The 15,178-nt window shown below is 36.9% G+C and overlaps 1 protein-coding gene across 6 annotated transcripts in view; it reads left to right on the forward strand.

The window, feature by feature from the left end:
- Positions 1–15,178, forward strand: part of FBXO16 (F-box protein 16) — an 82,379-nt gene that overhangs the window by 49,532 nt on the left and 17,669 nt on the right. For 5 of the 6 annotated variants that reach the window (XM_056813736.1, XM_056813733.1, XM_007476518.3 and 2 more), the window contains exons 5-6: positions 8,534–8,698; positions 13,478–13,710. In XM_056813736.1, coding sequence (XP_056669714.1) covers positions 8,534–8,698; positions 13,478–13,710 — 398 coding nt within the window. The remainder of the gene's footprint in view (positions 1–8,533; positions 8,699–13,477; positions 13,711–15,178) is intronic. The other variant, XM_056813737.1, reaches the window with a different exon arrangement.

Consider the following 15,178-nt stretch of genomic DNA (forward strand, 5'->3'; position numbering starts at 1 on the left):
GAGAGAGAGGGAATTAATTAATTTATTGGTTATTGCTACCCTAATCAATAAATTGATTTTTCTTACCCAGAGACCAGTCTCTCAGAAATTTTTGATCATCACAGGGGTTACAAAAGAAAGCCAATGATACTGAGATACAATTATAAAATATTTCTTAACAAAACAAATCCAGAGACTCCAGGTTAAGTAAGAATCCCTGATCTAAGTCTTATTTTGTTTCTGTCCTGACACATGCCACTACTTTTAGTGATAGATTTAAATATCTCAGTATCTACAGGACTCCTGTTTTTATTAACATTTCTGATAGAAGTAATTACGGGTTTCTGTTTTATAATCACCATTTAGTCTAACTTCCTAATTTTATAGAAATGGAAACTGATATCCAGAAAATTTTCATTCTTTATTTAAGCCCCTGCAGATAGTAAGTTGCAGATCTGAAATTCGAATACAGTTCCTTTGGCTACAGACACAGTGCTCTTTCTATTTTTACTGTGTATCAGTTTATTAATCAAACGAGGACTGTTTATTGAGTACCTGTTGTATATGTGCCTAATAGTTTACTTGCTACTGTGGGGTTTAAGAAAAGATAAAGTGATAGCTATAGTGGAAAAAGAGTGTTTCACTAAGAATTAAGAGACCTGGATCCTGGTTCTGGTTCTGGTATGAACAGCAATGTCATCATAGGCAAATTGCTTAAGCTAGGTCTAATGCTTTGTGTTTGTATCAGGTTTTGTGGTTTATAACATGCTGTCCCATACATAGTTTCACTTGATCTTCTCCCCCACAAAAACCCTCTAAAGTATAGAGAAGAGGTAACAGTTATCAAGTTAGGAAGTAGACTCTGAACATTTAGTGACTTCCCCAGTTAACACAAATAGTAATGATAGCTTGTCTTTATAAGGTTCATTACAACTTACAAAATGCTTTCCTCACAGCACTCTTGTTTGGTGGATGTCTTATTATCCCTAGTTTACAAAAGAGGAAACTGAAGTTTTTGAAAGGTGAATTAACTCACCAAAGATTACGTAGCTAGGAAGTGGCAAAACCAGAATGCAAATTGAAATCTTTTGATATTTCAGTGCTCTTTCCATCATAACAATCATATCTTTCTGATTATGATGCTGAGAGTCAAACTGAGGCACTCTGTCTATCCAATACTTCTTCCACGAAACCAGAACATTTCTGTAAGGTCCATGCCAGTCCCTAATGTCTCTGAGGACATGGTTCCTACCCAAAGATCTTAGGTGCATGGATGAGGCACACATAAACCAGTGAACAAAAATTTCTACAGAATAACACTATACATTGGTATAATAAGTTGCTGCATTGATTCATATAATTAGGTCGTCAGCCAGTCACTAAGCATTCACCAAGTCCCTACTATGTGCCTGGTACCATACTAAGTATTGGGGATACAAAGAAAGACAAGAGACAGTCCCTGCTCTCAAGGAACTCACAGTCTAAGGGAGGAGCTCAAGGCAATAGAAGCGTCCTTCATCTTATTGTACTTTGTTGCACTTTGCAGATATTGTGCTTTTTACAAACTGAAGGTTTGTGGCAACCCTGCATCAAGCAAGTCTATTAGTACCACTTTCCCAATAGGTATCTTTGTGTCACATTTTGGTAATTCTCATGCTATTTCATATTTTTTCATTATTATTTTATCTGTTATAGTGAGCTGTGATCAGTGATCTTTGATTTTATTATTGTAATTGTTTCACAAACCACACGCATATAAGATGGGGAGCTTAATTGTTAAAATATTGTATGTGTTCTGACTGTGCCACCAAACTCTAGTTCCCCATCACTGTCTCTGTCTCTGTCTCTGTCTCTGTCTCTCTCTGTCTCTGTCTCTGTCTCTGTCTCTGTCTCTGTCTCTGTCTCTCTCTCTCTCTCTCTCTCTCTATCTGTCTCTGTCTCTCCTTGGATCTTGAGACACATTTTGAAATATGGCCAACTAACAATCCTATTTGAAATATGGCCAACTAACAATCCTACTGTGTGGCCTCTAAATGTCCAAGTAAAAGAAAGAATCAATCAAAGGCAAACTTCATTGCTGTCCTAGTTAAGAAATTGCCACAGTCATCCCTCAGCAATTAGCCACCCTGGTCCACCAGCAGCCATCAACATTATGGTAAGACCCTTTACCAACAAAACAATTATAACTCACTAAGGCTCAGATGAGGATTAGCAATTTCTTTTGGCAATAATAGTATTTTTTAATTAAATTATGTTCTTTTTTTAGACATTTTACTATTACACACTTGATAGACTATAGTGGAATATAAACATAACTTTTATATGCACTGGGAAACCAAAATATTTGTGTGACACTTTATTACGATATTCATGTTATTGTGCTGGTCTAGAACGAAGCCAAAATATATCTGAGATATGCCAGCATAAAATAAGACATATAATACCTTAATAATAATTTTATAATATTAATTATTTTATTAATTAAATTTATTAAAATAATAATAAGAAGAAATTTCAAAAGAAATTAGAGTAAAAGATTAAAGGGGATTGCCATTAATGGAGACTTCACAGAGAAAGCATTTGTTTTGTTTTTATAGTAATTCAGTAGTTTATTTAATACTTCAGTATACTTAGTGAACCTACAACTCATCAGTGTGAGCATTGCTTCCATCAGTACAGACCATAACCTAACCTTACCTTCTCGTCTTATGTAATTCTCATCATGATTCTTCTATAATTCCTCCAAAGAAGACCTACCCAACTTGCTGAAAGCTTTCCTCCATGTCTGATTGCCAGTATAGCACTCAGGCTGCCCATTTGCCATTCCTTGTTCTCACTACAAGGCTGGCTCACTGCATACTCCCTATAGTGGTGTTCATGTGTTATCTTTGGAAATGTGCTCTGACCCTCTTTCATCACCATAAGTCTCTCCACTACCCTCTGGGTCACCTTCAACTTTGATTCCTCAAAAGTATTTGTAACCATTCCAAAATCTGTAACCATATCACATCACTACAATCACATTTGTGTTAAAAAGATGAGTTTTTGTCCTTGTGTCCCAAATTAAGTGATGCTCTCTTCTCCAATTCATTTCTGGGCCCAACTCATCTACCTAGAGCTACCTGTCCCAGGTATGTATGTGTGTGTGTATATATATACTGATGAACTAACTCAATGGATTAGCCATCCAATTATATGTCACAGTCTGGGCAATAGACATTTTTCACCTGTCTTTTTTTTCTCTTCTTTTATTGTTTAATATCTTGTGAATAATCATGGATCTCATTGTGACTAATCATTGAGGAAACCTTGTAATGTTCTAGGGCTCAATATAAGCAATACAATATTATCTGGGAACACCTATAAGACCTCACAATTTCTAGCAGGAGTCCTTAATGTGGGGTCCATGGATGAAGTCTGTGGATTTCAAGGATTCCATGAACTCAGAAGGGAAATAAGTGTCATTTTTATTTTCACTCACCTCTAAATGAAATGTAATATTTATTAAAATAAGAAGGGGTCTATAAGCTTCACCGGATTGCTAAAATGATTGATGACACAAAAAGTCCAAGAATACCTGATCTATAAAGGATCCCTCTTCCATTTGAATTCTGAGCAGAACATTTTCCCTGATATTAGCAAGCATCTTTAGCAAGAATAAAGCCTCATTTTCCAACTCATTTAACAATCGAGGGTCATTGGACAGTTATATCTGTGGTTGTATGACAGACATACACATGAGAGGTACCTTGTTGGAGGAGACATTTTAAGACTGAAAATTACCTAGACTCCAGCAGCTCCTCATCAATCAGCCAATCAACCAACAGGTATTTATTAAGCACCTACTATATGTATGCCAGGCACTATGCTGGGGACTGAGGCATAAATACAAAAAAGGAAACAATTCCTGTCTTCAAAGGGAGATGACATGTTATATAAGTATGTACAAAATAAATACAAGAATATTTTTGTGGGGAAGCACAAGCAATTGGTAGTTAGGATAGCTAGGTGGCACCATGTATAAAGTACTGATCCTAAAGTCAGGAAGACTCCTCTTCCCGAGTTCAAATCTGGCCTCAGATACCTCCTAGCTATGTGACCCTGGGTAAGTCACTTAACTCCCATTGCCTAGCCCTTACCACTCTTCTGCCCTAGTACTGATTGATACTCAGTATTGATTTTAAGATAGAAAGTAAGGTGTTGTTTTTTTTTTTTAAGAAAAGAAAGCATGCTTATGAGTCAATAGTAGTCAGTCTTTCTGAATGACATTTTTTGGAGTAACATCACCTGGGATTTTTTTTTACATTATCTTGGCATCTTTCCTTAATATAAGACTGCTTAGCAGGTACCTTCCACATTGTTGTTGCCATTCAGTTGTTTCAATCATGTCTGACTTTTTACGGTCCCCATTTGGGGTTTTCTTGGCAAAGACTTTGGAGTGGTTTGCCATTTCCTTCTTCAGTTCATTTGACAGATGAGAAAACTGAGGCAAACAGGGTTAAGTGATTTTCCTGAGGTCACACAACTATGTATCTGAAGCCAAATTTGAACCCAGGTCTTCCTGATTCCTAGCCCAGCACTCTATCCACTGACCCACTGTAATAGGGAACTATCTTAGAGGGATGTGAGATGATACAATCCACGTAGGAACTTCACAGGGCTGGTTAAGCACAAACCCCTTGGCTTTTGAAAAACAAAGTTTATTTTATAAAGGGAATAAGGGAAACTGGTAGGTAAGAGTCTAACACTCTTAAAACTAACTCCACCCAACTTCTACGTCTCCTGCTTAAGGAGAGCCTTCTTTCTCTTCTCTGGGCCCTGCTTACAGCTCCCTGCTCTATCTTAAAAAAAAAAAAAAACACACACACCCCACATGCTATCTGACTCTACCCTGATCTGCCCACTAGAGATTAACAAAAAGAAAGAGAAAAGCCTGGATTTGGCTGCACTAAGTAACCCAAAGTAACAGATGAGAATCTTTGGATTATCTTAGCCCAAGAGGATTTCTGGCAGATGAACCACTGGCAGATGATCTCTGGACTCAGGGAAAATGGTTTCCTCTAAATAAATTCTCCACCAAAAAGTAAAAAATTTCTCTATAAAATTTTGACTTGGGAAAATCTCTCAGATTTTCCTTCAGCTTGGTGGAAATTCAGGCAGAGAGTCAAAACCTCCTTCCAGCTCCGTGAAAGTCCCAGAAAAAAGTAAAATCGGTTATTTTCAGTTTAAACTCCCACAATTCCTTTCTTCTTCCCAGAATCCTCTCCCAGGGCTTATATCAAAATTCCCTTCTTTTAGCTAATCTCTGAAACCACCATATCCCTAACTTATGTTCTTATACCGCCAAGCTGCCCACTTTCTACATTATTTTTAAGTATTTATTGAATTCAATGGAATGGAATTCAAGATTATGTTCATTCCAACAGAGAAACAGATTTCCTCTGTGCATATTTGGGTAGATATGGCTTCATTATCTTAAATGCCAATTATGTTTCCTTGCATAGCACTTTGGGGCCTGAGGTATGCCAACCTTTAAAAAAATCAGAACTATTGAAGTAGTTATAATAACAAATCTATAATCAGGGCAAGGAGAATACAATCAAGAAATACTACACAGAGCCACTGCCCTGGAAGAATTATATTCTTGGGGAGGAATACAGACCCAAAGATCTGAGACTTCTTACTGCACTACAGGAAGTGGACTGTTGAGGAGGCCACAGTGCCTGAGAATGGATCTCTGGTTCTTCAGATTTGATTGTCTTCTTTCAAATTCAGTCCTCTTGGCAAAGGGTATCTTCTGGGAACTAGGCAAGACTGATTCATAGTCAATCCTGCCAATTCAGTCTTTCTAGTTCTTTTTTTTTCTTACTTTAAAAACTCTGAGAGAGTCAGTAATAGGATTAACTAAAATAATATTGTCAGGTATCAGAGTTCAAATAGAGTGATTCCACTGTGTTTGGTGTTTAATATTTCTTCATAGAACCTACTATGTTTCTAGTTTAATGTTTCTTCAGAGAAACCTTAACAAATCTGTTCCATTTTCTATCTATGTGTTGTCCTCTCTGTTTCATTTGTGTGAATACCCTTAGGATGACTTATTTGGGTCTCACACCAAGGTTTTTGTTAACTTGTTTTTGCTTCCACTGTTTTTGGCTGTTTTAGGAGGCAATGTTATGCACAATATTCTGCCAACCTTCTCCATGATTTTTTACAGATGAGTTTGTATGCCAAATCTGTGTTGTCTTTGACTGTCGTGTCTTTCTCCTTGGTAAAGAGATCAGGTGTTTCTTAGCTAAAGCACTTTCTAGGCTTTTTTGGTCTGCTCCTTGTAGTGACCTTTTATGTCAATCAATAAGTTAACATTTATTAGACACTAAGTTAATTAAACTTTTATGGAAATGGTGAGACTTGAATTTTCCTTTTCTAAATGTCCCTGCCATGTTCATCTGGTATTGACAGCTCTTTTCAATAAACTAGGTTGAAGCTGTTTACTCTCTGAGGTAAAATATTTAAGATACCAAAAAAGTAGAGTCAATAAACTAACATTTACTTAGACTCCAGTAAAATGAGAAGTGGCCATCTTTCACAGCCAGCATAAACTTACATAGCTTGACACTTAGTCATTGGCCTGCTATATAAAACCAAAAATTTCATGATGATATCTATAGACTTGACATATTAAAATGCTTCCAAACATCATATTCATGCTGACTTTGAAGGCTGACACATTACAGGTAGCTACTGTCCAGTTGGATATGAAGCAGATGCATTAATTAATTAATTAAGTCATTTGTGCTCAGAAAGATTGCCTCTTCTAATTATGAACAGCTTTCATAGAACCTAATGTATTTGACTATAGGATTTAGCTTTTAAAGTAACCTCACCAAGGAAAACTGGGAAACATGTTTCTTAGGCAGAGATCTAATTTTAGATATTTGCCCCCCCCCCCCCTTCACTTCTTCCCTCCCTCCATTGATGCCTTGGAGTCAAATTACAAACCCAACTCAGAATCAGCTCTGTAGTGTTTGCTCTGTGAGTGTGGAGGGGAGAGGCAAGCTGAGTTTTGTTTTTTCCTACGGTTACCCTGGCCCTTTACCTACAAAAATCTCATCATCCCTGAGGCCAAAAGAAAAACAAAACAAAACAAAAAACCCCAAAACCCTCAAATTCCCAATTCTCAGAAAGACCCGGAATTAGTGGGAAGAGAGATTGGGGGTGGGTTGGCCTGCCTCCTCTGCCCTCAAAGCTTCACTGCTGAGAGCCTGGGGAGGAGGGACTGGGCTCTGTTTCATCTCCAGGTCAAACAGGCTTGGAATGTGGTTTCTCTTCTCCCTCGCCTGGCCCGCCCTCTCAGAATCCTCCCTCGTTCCTATCCCCTTTTTCTCTTCTGGCTCTGGATTCACTCCCTCCCCCCTTTTCTTCTTTTTGAAGTACTGAATTCTCTCTAATCCTCCCTTCATGCCTAATATTTCCCTTCACTGCCTCAGGCCATGCTCTGAACACAGTATTTTTTTTAAATGCTGACTGTTAGGAATTTTTGGTCATTTTTATTCAGTTCATCTTGAAAAGGGGAGGGATTTTTTTTTATTAAAAAAATGGAGGAGAGGTGGCGTTATTCTGTGGCTAGATAGAGTCTACAAACTGGAGAAGGAAGGGAAAAAAGAATCCGCCCAGCTCTTGGAGTTCAGCAAGAACACAAAGAGGCTATGTGATCTTTGGGCCTGCCCCCTACTTGTCAATGGACCCATTCAAAACCTGTGGCCTATTGTCTTTACTGTAAATACTCCCACTCACAGGCCAGCCACAGCCAGTGTTTATTCAGTACCCACAAGCTACCAGGGAGTGTGCTAAGGCCTTGGCTGAGAGATGGGGGCTGGGAGGGGAGGCCAGAAAATAAAAGGTCCTATTCCTACCTAGTGAGAGCTAATGATACAATGATCTATATCTGTATGCCAACAGTGGACCAGTCAATTAAGGCCATAAGGATGGTTTGGGTTTTTTTAATCCTTACCTTCTGTTTTAGAGTCAATACTGGGTATTGGTTCCAAGGCAGGAGAGTGATAAGGACTAGGCAATGGAGGTTAAGTGACTTACCCAGAATCACAAATCTAGGAAGAGTCTGAGACCAGATTTGAACCTAGGACCTCCCATCTCTGACTCTCCATCCACTGAGTCACCCAGCTGCCTCCAGGACAGAGCTTCTTAACTTAGTCCATGGATAGATTTCAAGGAGGCTGAACTTGGTTGGGAAAAAATAAAAACAACTTTATTTTCACTAATCTCTAATTGAAATTTAGTATTTTCTCCAGTTTTGAATGTAGACAAAAAAAAAAAAACCACTATTCTTAGAATGAATCCATGGGCTTCACTGGACTGCCAGAAGGGGCCATGACTCCCTCACAAAGGTTAAGAACATCAGGTCTTGAGACTTCTTTCTGAAGAAGAAAAGGGAAATTGGAAAATCAAAAGGCTGTTCCACAAGATAAGAGCTTAGGTGAAGGGCTCAGACCTGAAAAAAGGAGATAGGAACTGACATTTTCCTTGTCCTTTTCAGGTGAGCTGGTACTGGAAGAACCTGGCTGAACTGGATCAGCTGTGGATGCTTAAGTGTTTGCGGTTTAATTGGTGCATCGATTTCTCTCCAACTCCATTTGAGCAAGGGGTGTGGAAGAAGCACTATATTGAAATGGTGAAACGATTTCACATTACTAAGCCCAAGGTAGATGGGAATAAAAAGCAGCAAACATAAACTTCAGATATTATTAAAGAGATCTGGAATTTTTAAATGCTGTAGAATTGATTTTCAGTGTTTGGAGACATAAAACACAACACTTTATAGTGTCTGATCAGTTTGAGCTATTTATTAAGCTTCAGCTACTTGTCAGTTCTCCGTGGCAGTAAGCAAGGTATTCATAGACCCTATACCATAACACTATGTATCTGTCTCAGCAACAAGATCCTTTGAGATGTGGAACATGGCCCCAGCTGGACATCAGGCAATTCTGCCATTGGGATTGTGCATCATTTGCAAGGGGCATTCCTCGTGTAAGAACTCCCTTGATTATAATTCTGGCTAAACCATGACTAAGAACAGATAGGTTAAGTGAATTGTTCAGGGTTCTACAACTAAGTATTGGAGGAGGCAAAATTTGAATTCTGATCTTCCTTACTTTAAACCCAGAATTCCTAACTAGTACCCCAATGCTGCCTCTACTATTAAAAGATAAATAATCCAAACTCAACCATACTTTATTCTTTCAAACTTTACTAATTCAGAGCTTTTGATAGTTCTACCCAAGAAGGCTTGATCTTTTAACACTGTACTATTTATGAAAAGGTTTGCTGATTTTATTTGTAACATAAATAAGGAGAGAAAACTTTAGTATATTCATCAACTCAATTAACATGAACTCTGTTACTTTCTGCTGCTGTATTCATATCAGTATTTTTATGTAAACATATTTCTAATCATAAACACTTAATCTAGTCACTAAAACAGCCCAGCAGGAAGAATTGTATTGTAAATAACTGAAGTTAACTCTTAAGTTCTTGAAAGTCCTACAGTATCATTTCTCTAAGAACTCTTTTACAATCCAACTTTCACTAATTAGAAAGGAAACAAACATTTATTAAGCACCTACTGTGTGTCAGGCACTATGCTAAATGCTTCACAAATTAATCTGATTTGATCCTTACAACAACCCTGGGAATTATTATCTCCATTTTGCAGTTGAGGAAACTGAGGCAAACAGAAATTAAGTGACACTCAGAGTCAAACTGAGTGTATGAGGTTAGATTTGAACTTAGGTCTAGAAAACCTAAGGCTCAGTGCTCTAGCCAGAGCACCATATTGCTACCTCTACTCTTCTATTTTAGGAGAGAAATGGGACAGAAATAATTTTATCCCAACTTCCCAGTAGTCTCCCAATGTTTGCAATCATCAACTAGTCCCTGGGATAACCAGTAGGAAAACTTTGCGTGTCTTTCCTGAGAATAGTATCTAAAGACATGCACAAAAAAGTAGGGACACGGGTAAACATGTCCTAATCTACAATATACAAATCAGAGTTTTGAAAAACAGACATTTTCAAAGTCCAAGAGGAGCTTGCTGGTTGGAGAAATCTTATCATGGAGTCTTTCATAATTGTCAGAAAGTCTCCTCCCCACCCTCCCATCTCTTGTAAATTCTATTTGTATCAAGTTCTTTTCAAATCAGGGCATACTTATATTTATTACAGTAATAAACTTTTTTTAACCTTTACCATCCATCTTCAAATGGATACTGAGTATGGATTCTAAAACAGAAGAGCAATGAGGGCTAGGCAATGGAGGTTAAATGACTCGCCCAGAGTCACTCAGCTAAGAAGTATCTGAGGTCACATTTTGAACCCAGGACCTCCTGTCTCAAGCCTGGCTACCTAACTGTCTTATAGTAACAATCTCTTGGAAGATTCTTAGGGCATCAAAGATAAACTGGGACTATCTTGTAAAGAAATCATTTGTAAAAAATTTTAAATTCTATATAAATGTGAATTGTTATTGTCATTATTAACCCAAACTCCCCTAAATAAACGTCATTGCCAAGATTCAAAGCTCAATCTGTTGACTGAAAAATCTGATGCCTTTCACTCTCAACCACACTGCTAGATAATATGCAAATAAAGAATTACTCTCCCAGATTCCTCAAAGCTGAGGTCAGTAGCAGGTTGGGACAGGATTGAGAGCAGTTTAGTTGATACTATTAGACTCCCATCAGAGTCCACTGTAGGAGCCTGGAACTGTGTTTTTCATTTTTTCCACAAAAAGGAAAAAAAGTTATTCTTGGATTCACCCGAGAATGTCAAAAATAGTCTCTAGAATATCACAGAAATATCCACCAAATTATGGGGAATGCTTTTGGGAGGGGGAGCACTAAAAAATGATTCGAGATTCTATGAAATGCTTGGATGCATCTGATTTTGTTGGTATGGGTGCTCTTTCCAAGTGTGTCCTAACAATCGTTATTATCCCTCTTTTTACAGATGAAGAAACTAAAGCAACAAGGTGGTTCAATGGATAGAGCTCTGGTCCTAGAGTCAGGAAAACTTGAATTCAAATCTGGCCTCAAATATTCACTAGCTACACGTGACCCTCAACTCACTTAACCTCTGTTTGCCTCAATTTCCTCCACTGTAAAATGAGTATCTTCATAATACCTACCTCAAAGCATTGTTGTGAGGATCAAATAAGACACTATTTGTAAAGTACTTAGCACAGTGCCTGGCGCAGTGGAAATTCTATAAATTTTTATTCCATTCTGCTTCTCCCCACCTCCCTACCATCCCTCAAATCCCAAAAGAGTTAAGTGACTTGCTCCTGGTCACACCGCTAATTAGTCCAAAAGGTAAAAATAGGAACCCAATTCTTCCTCCAAGTTCATCATTTAATCCACTAAATACACTGCTGTCTCTCATATAACAATAGCTGATATTTAAATGTTGCTTTAAGATTTTTAAAACTCTTTTTATATGTTAACTCATTTGATCTTCACAATAAACCTATGAAGTAGATGCTATTATTATCCCCATATTATGGATGAGGATACTGAGGTTGAGAGAAGGTAAATGACTTGTCTGGGGTCACACAGCTAATTAGTGTCTGAGGCAAGTTTTGAATTAAGGTCTTCCTGGCTCCAAATCCTGGGTTCTATCCATTTTTCCATTTACCAGCAAGTAAATTACCACATTCTAAAATTTGAAATATTCTGTGTGATTTTTGTCCATATCATTTTATAAAAACTCATTGAGATTAGAAGTGAAATAAAGATGCCCATTATCACCAATATTTTCTAATGTTGTATTAGAAATGTTAACAATAGCAATAGAAAAAAAAACAAATGGAAGGAATCAGACAGTGCAAAGATGTAATAAAAATATCTCTTTTCATAGACAATATGATGGTATAGATAGAAAAATCCAAACTCTCAACTAAAAAATTAATTGAAAGTATCAATAATTTTAACAAAGTAGTAGGATATAAAATAAACCCACATAAATCATCAGCAAAGTCCTTCAAGAAGAGATAGTAAGAGATAACCCTTTTAAAATAATCATAGACAGAATGAAATACCTGGGAGTATACCTGCCAAAACAAATCCAGGAACTACACAAACATAATTATAAAACACTTTTTATTCAAATAAAGTCATATTTAAATAATTGGAGAAATATTAATTGTTCATGGGTGGGCAGAGTCAATATAATTTAAAGGACATGCCTACCTAAACTAATCTACTTATTCAATGTCATCCCAATTAAATTACCAAAAAAAAGTTTTATTGAAGTAGAAAAAAATAATAAAATTCATTTGGAAGAACAAAAGGTCAAGAATACCAAAATTAATTAAAAATGTAAAAGAAGGAGATTTATAAAGCAGTAATTATCAAAACTATCTGGTACGGGTAAAGAAATAGAGAAAAAGATCTTTAGAACAGAGAAGATATATAACAGTAGTAAAAGATTATGACAACCTTGTGTTTGACAAAAGTGAATGTCTAAGCCTTTGGGATAATTTGCTATTTGGTAAAAATTGATGGGAAAATTAAAAAGCAGTGTGGCAGAAACTAGATATAGAACAATATCTTGTACCATTTACCAAGACAAGATCAAAATAGATACATGACATAAGCAAATTAGAACAGAAAACGTATTACCTTTCAGATTTTAGATAGAAGAATTTATGAATAAATAAGAGAAAGCACGGGTTATTTTGATTACATTAAATTTTAAAACATTTTGTACAAATAAAATTAATATAATCAAGATTAAAAGGAAAGCAGAAAATTGGGGGAAGAAATTTATAGACAGTTTCTAGGTAGCACAATGGATAGAGCATCAGGCCTGGAGTCAGAAGGACATAGGTTCAAATCTCAAATCCTCTTAACTACGTGACTTTGAGCAAGTCACCAAACCCTGACTGCCTAGCTCTTAATGCTCTTCTGTCTTAAAATTGATACTAAGACAGAGATAAGGGTTTATTAAGATAAATATCCACACTCGATGCTGCCTTTCAAAACTATGCATGGGGGGGAATTTAATAACAAAATCCTATCCCTATAGAGGGACATTTGAACAACTTTACATATATCAGAGCTGCAAATGAGTCCTTTTCTACCTAAAAGACTAGAAAATAACTCTTGAAACTTGGATATTTTATCCTCAAAGTGCTTAATTTAGAACTAAATTAACTAAAAATAACTAACTAAAGTTATATAAAAATTAAATAAAAATAAATCTATTAAAAGTTACATAAAAATAACTAACTAAATATAACAAACTAACTAAAATAACTAAGAAACTAAAAATCAGTTCCATATGTCTTATGCTGAACTTCCTTAATGTTGGGAGTGTGTTAGTTTTCTTGATTAAATTAAGTGGAATAATGGCAAAATGTGTACCGATGTAACATTAGTATTTTGGATGATGGCTCACTCATCATATATCTCTGTCATTTCTTCTAGACTCCACCAAAAAATGATTTTATAGTTCCTGATATTCGTACAACATCAGGTGATCCTTCAGAAGTGAAGCAATCCCCTTCGTCTGCCCTTCACTCCTCGTGCTCATTTAGAAAGAAGACTAACCGAGGGGAAAGGGACCTTCCACCATGGCGTTCTTCTGATAAGCATCCCACTGACATCATTCGCTTCAATTACTTAGACAACTGTGACCCCATTGAACAGGCCTGGCAGGTGTAAGAAGCTAGTGCCCTCTTTATCTCATATGTTTTTGGAAACAATAGGTTGAAACTGATAGATGTTGTATAGTGATATCAGTGCTCGGCACTGGGGGAGATGACAAATTATATAGTCCTTATCTTCAAGAAGGTAACAGTCTGATAGGGGAAGGTGAGAACTGGGAATGAAGGCATGTACCTGTTTACAACAAAGTATGATTGTAGAAAGTGATAAGAAACAAAAGATCCAGGAACACTGCTATCAGGAAATCTGAGGAAGAGCAGAGACAGATATGTGCTGGCACCAGCTCCTGCCAGCTCCTGCAAACCCAATTGTGTGAGCATTTACACCTTGGAAATAAGAAAAATGCTATATAAAGAATCTTGATTTTTTTTTTGGCGGGGGTATTGTCTAGAATTAAGAAAGTGATGGAGAAAATGTTAATGTTGCAGATTAAATTTAAAAGGATGTCATGAGTACATTCCCTCCCTCACCCACCCACCCCCAGAGCCAGTTGCTAAACATTTGCCAGTATACTCCCAGGGAAAGATTATTTTAGTGTAAGGGGGTGACTGTAGGATGTGCATCAAGGAAAGCATTATGGAAGAGGGCTATGTCTTAAAGGAACTGAAGAATTGCAACCCATATGTAGGGGGAGTGCACGTTTTGTTGTTTAGTTGTTTCAGTCATGTCTAACACTTCGTGATCCTATTTGGGATTTTCTTGGCAAAGATACTGGAATGGTTTGCCATCCCCCTTCTCCAACTCCTTTCAAAGATCAGGAAACTGAGACAGAGTTAAGTGAGTTTTGCCAAGGTCACACAATTAGTAAGTGTCTGAGGCCACATTTGTACTCAGATTTTCCTAACTCCAGATCCAATGCTTTATCCATTGTAATACCCAGCTGCCCTTTAGGCAGGGTAATGGCAGTGGAGGAAAGCAGAGAATGATTAGGCAACAGTTAGTGACCTAGTTAGGATTGAACATAGAGTATAGATACCTGGAGGCTAGTATGAAATAAAATTGGAAAGGTTAGCTAAGCAAGATCGTGGAAGACTTTCAATCCAATCTTTGGGGTGAATTCTTGGAATTTCACTTTTCTTCTACTTGAGCTTTTCTTCAAATGATATATTTTGTAAAGTGCTTAGCACAGTGCCTGGCACATAGAAGGCTCTTAATATATGCTTATTCTCTTCCCTTCTCTAACTCTTGAGGTCAGTCAATACCTTTTCTGGCCAGTCCACTCTTCCTTTAGTTTGCAGCTATTTTATTGATTTAGTCCTTTTTGTTTTCAATTAATTATATTTTTATAAGTATTTTTCTATAAAATCTGTAAATATTTCATATTTGTTTTCTCTTTTTCTGTTTTATTTTATTTATGTAATCCTTTTTGGTTTTAAATCATTGTCACTTCTGAATAAACCATTCTTCCTTCCTGTCTCTGAGCTCAGCCTTGCTTTTCAACCAAGAAAAAGTTAATTAAAG

The sequence above is a fragment of the Monodelphis domestica genome, chromosome 1 (assembly GCF_027887165.1).
Source record: "Monodelphis domestica isolate mMonDom1 chromosome 1, mMonDom1.pri, whole genome shotgun sequence".
Classification (NCBI taxonomy): Eukaryota; Metazoa; Chordata; class Mammalia; order Didelphimorphia; family Didelphidae; genus Monodelphis; species Monodelphis domestica.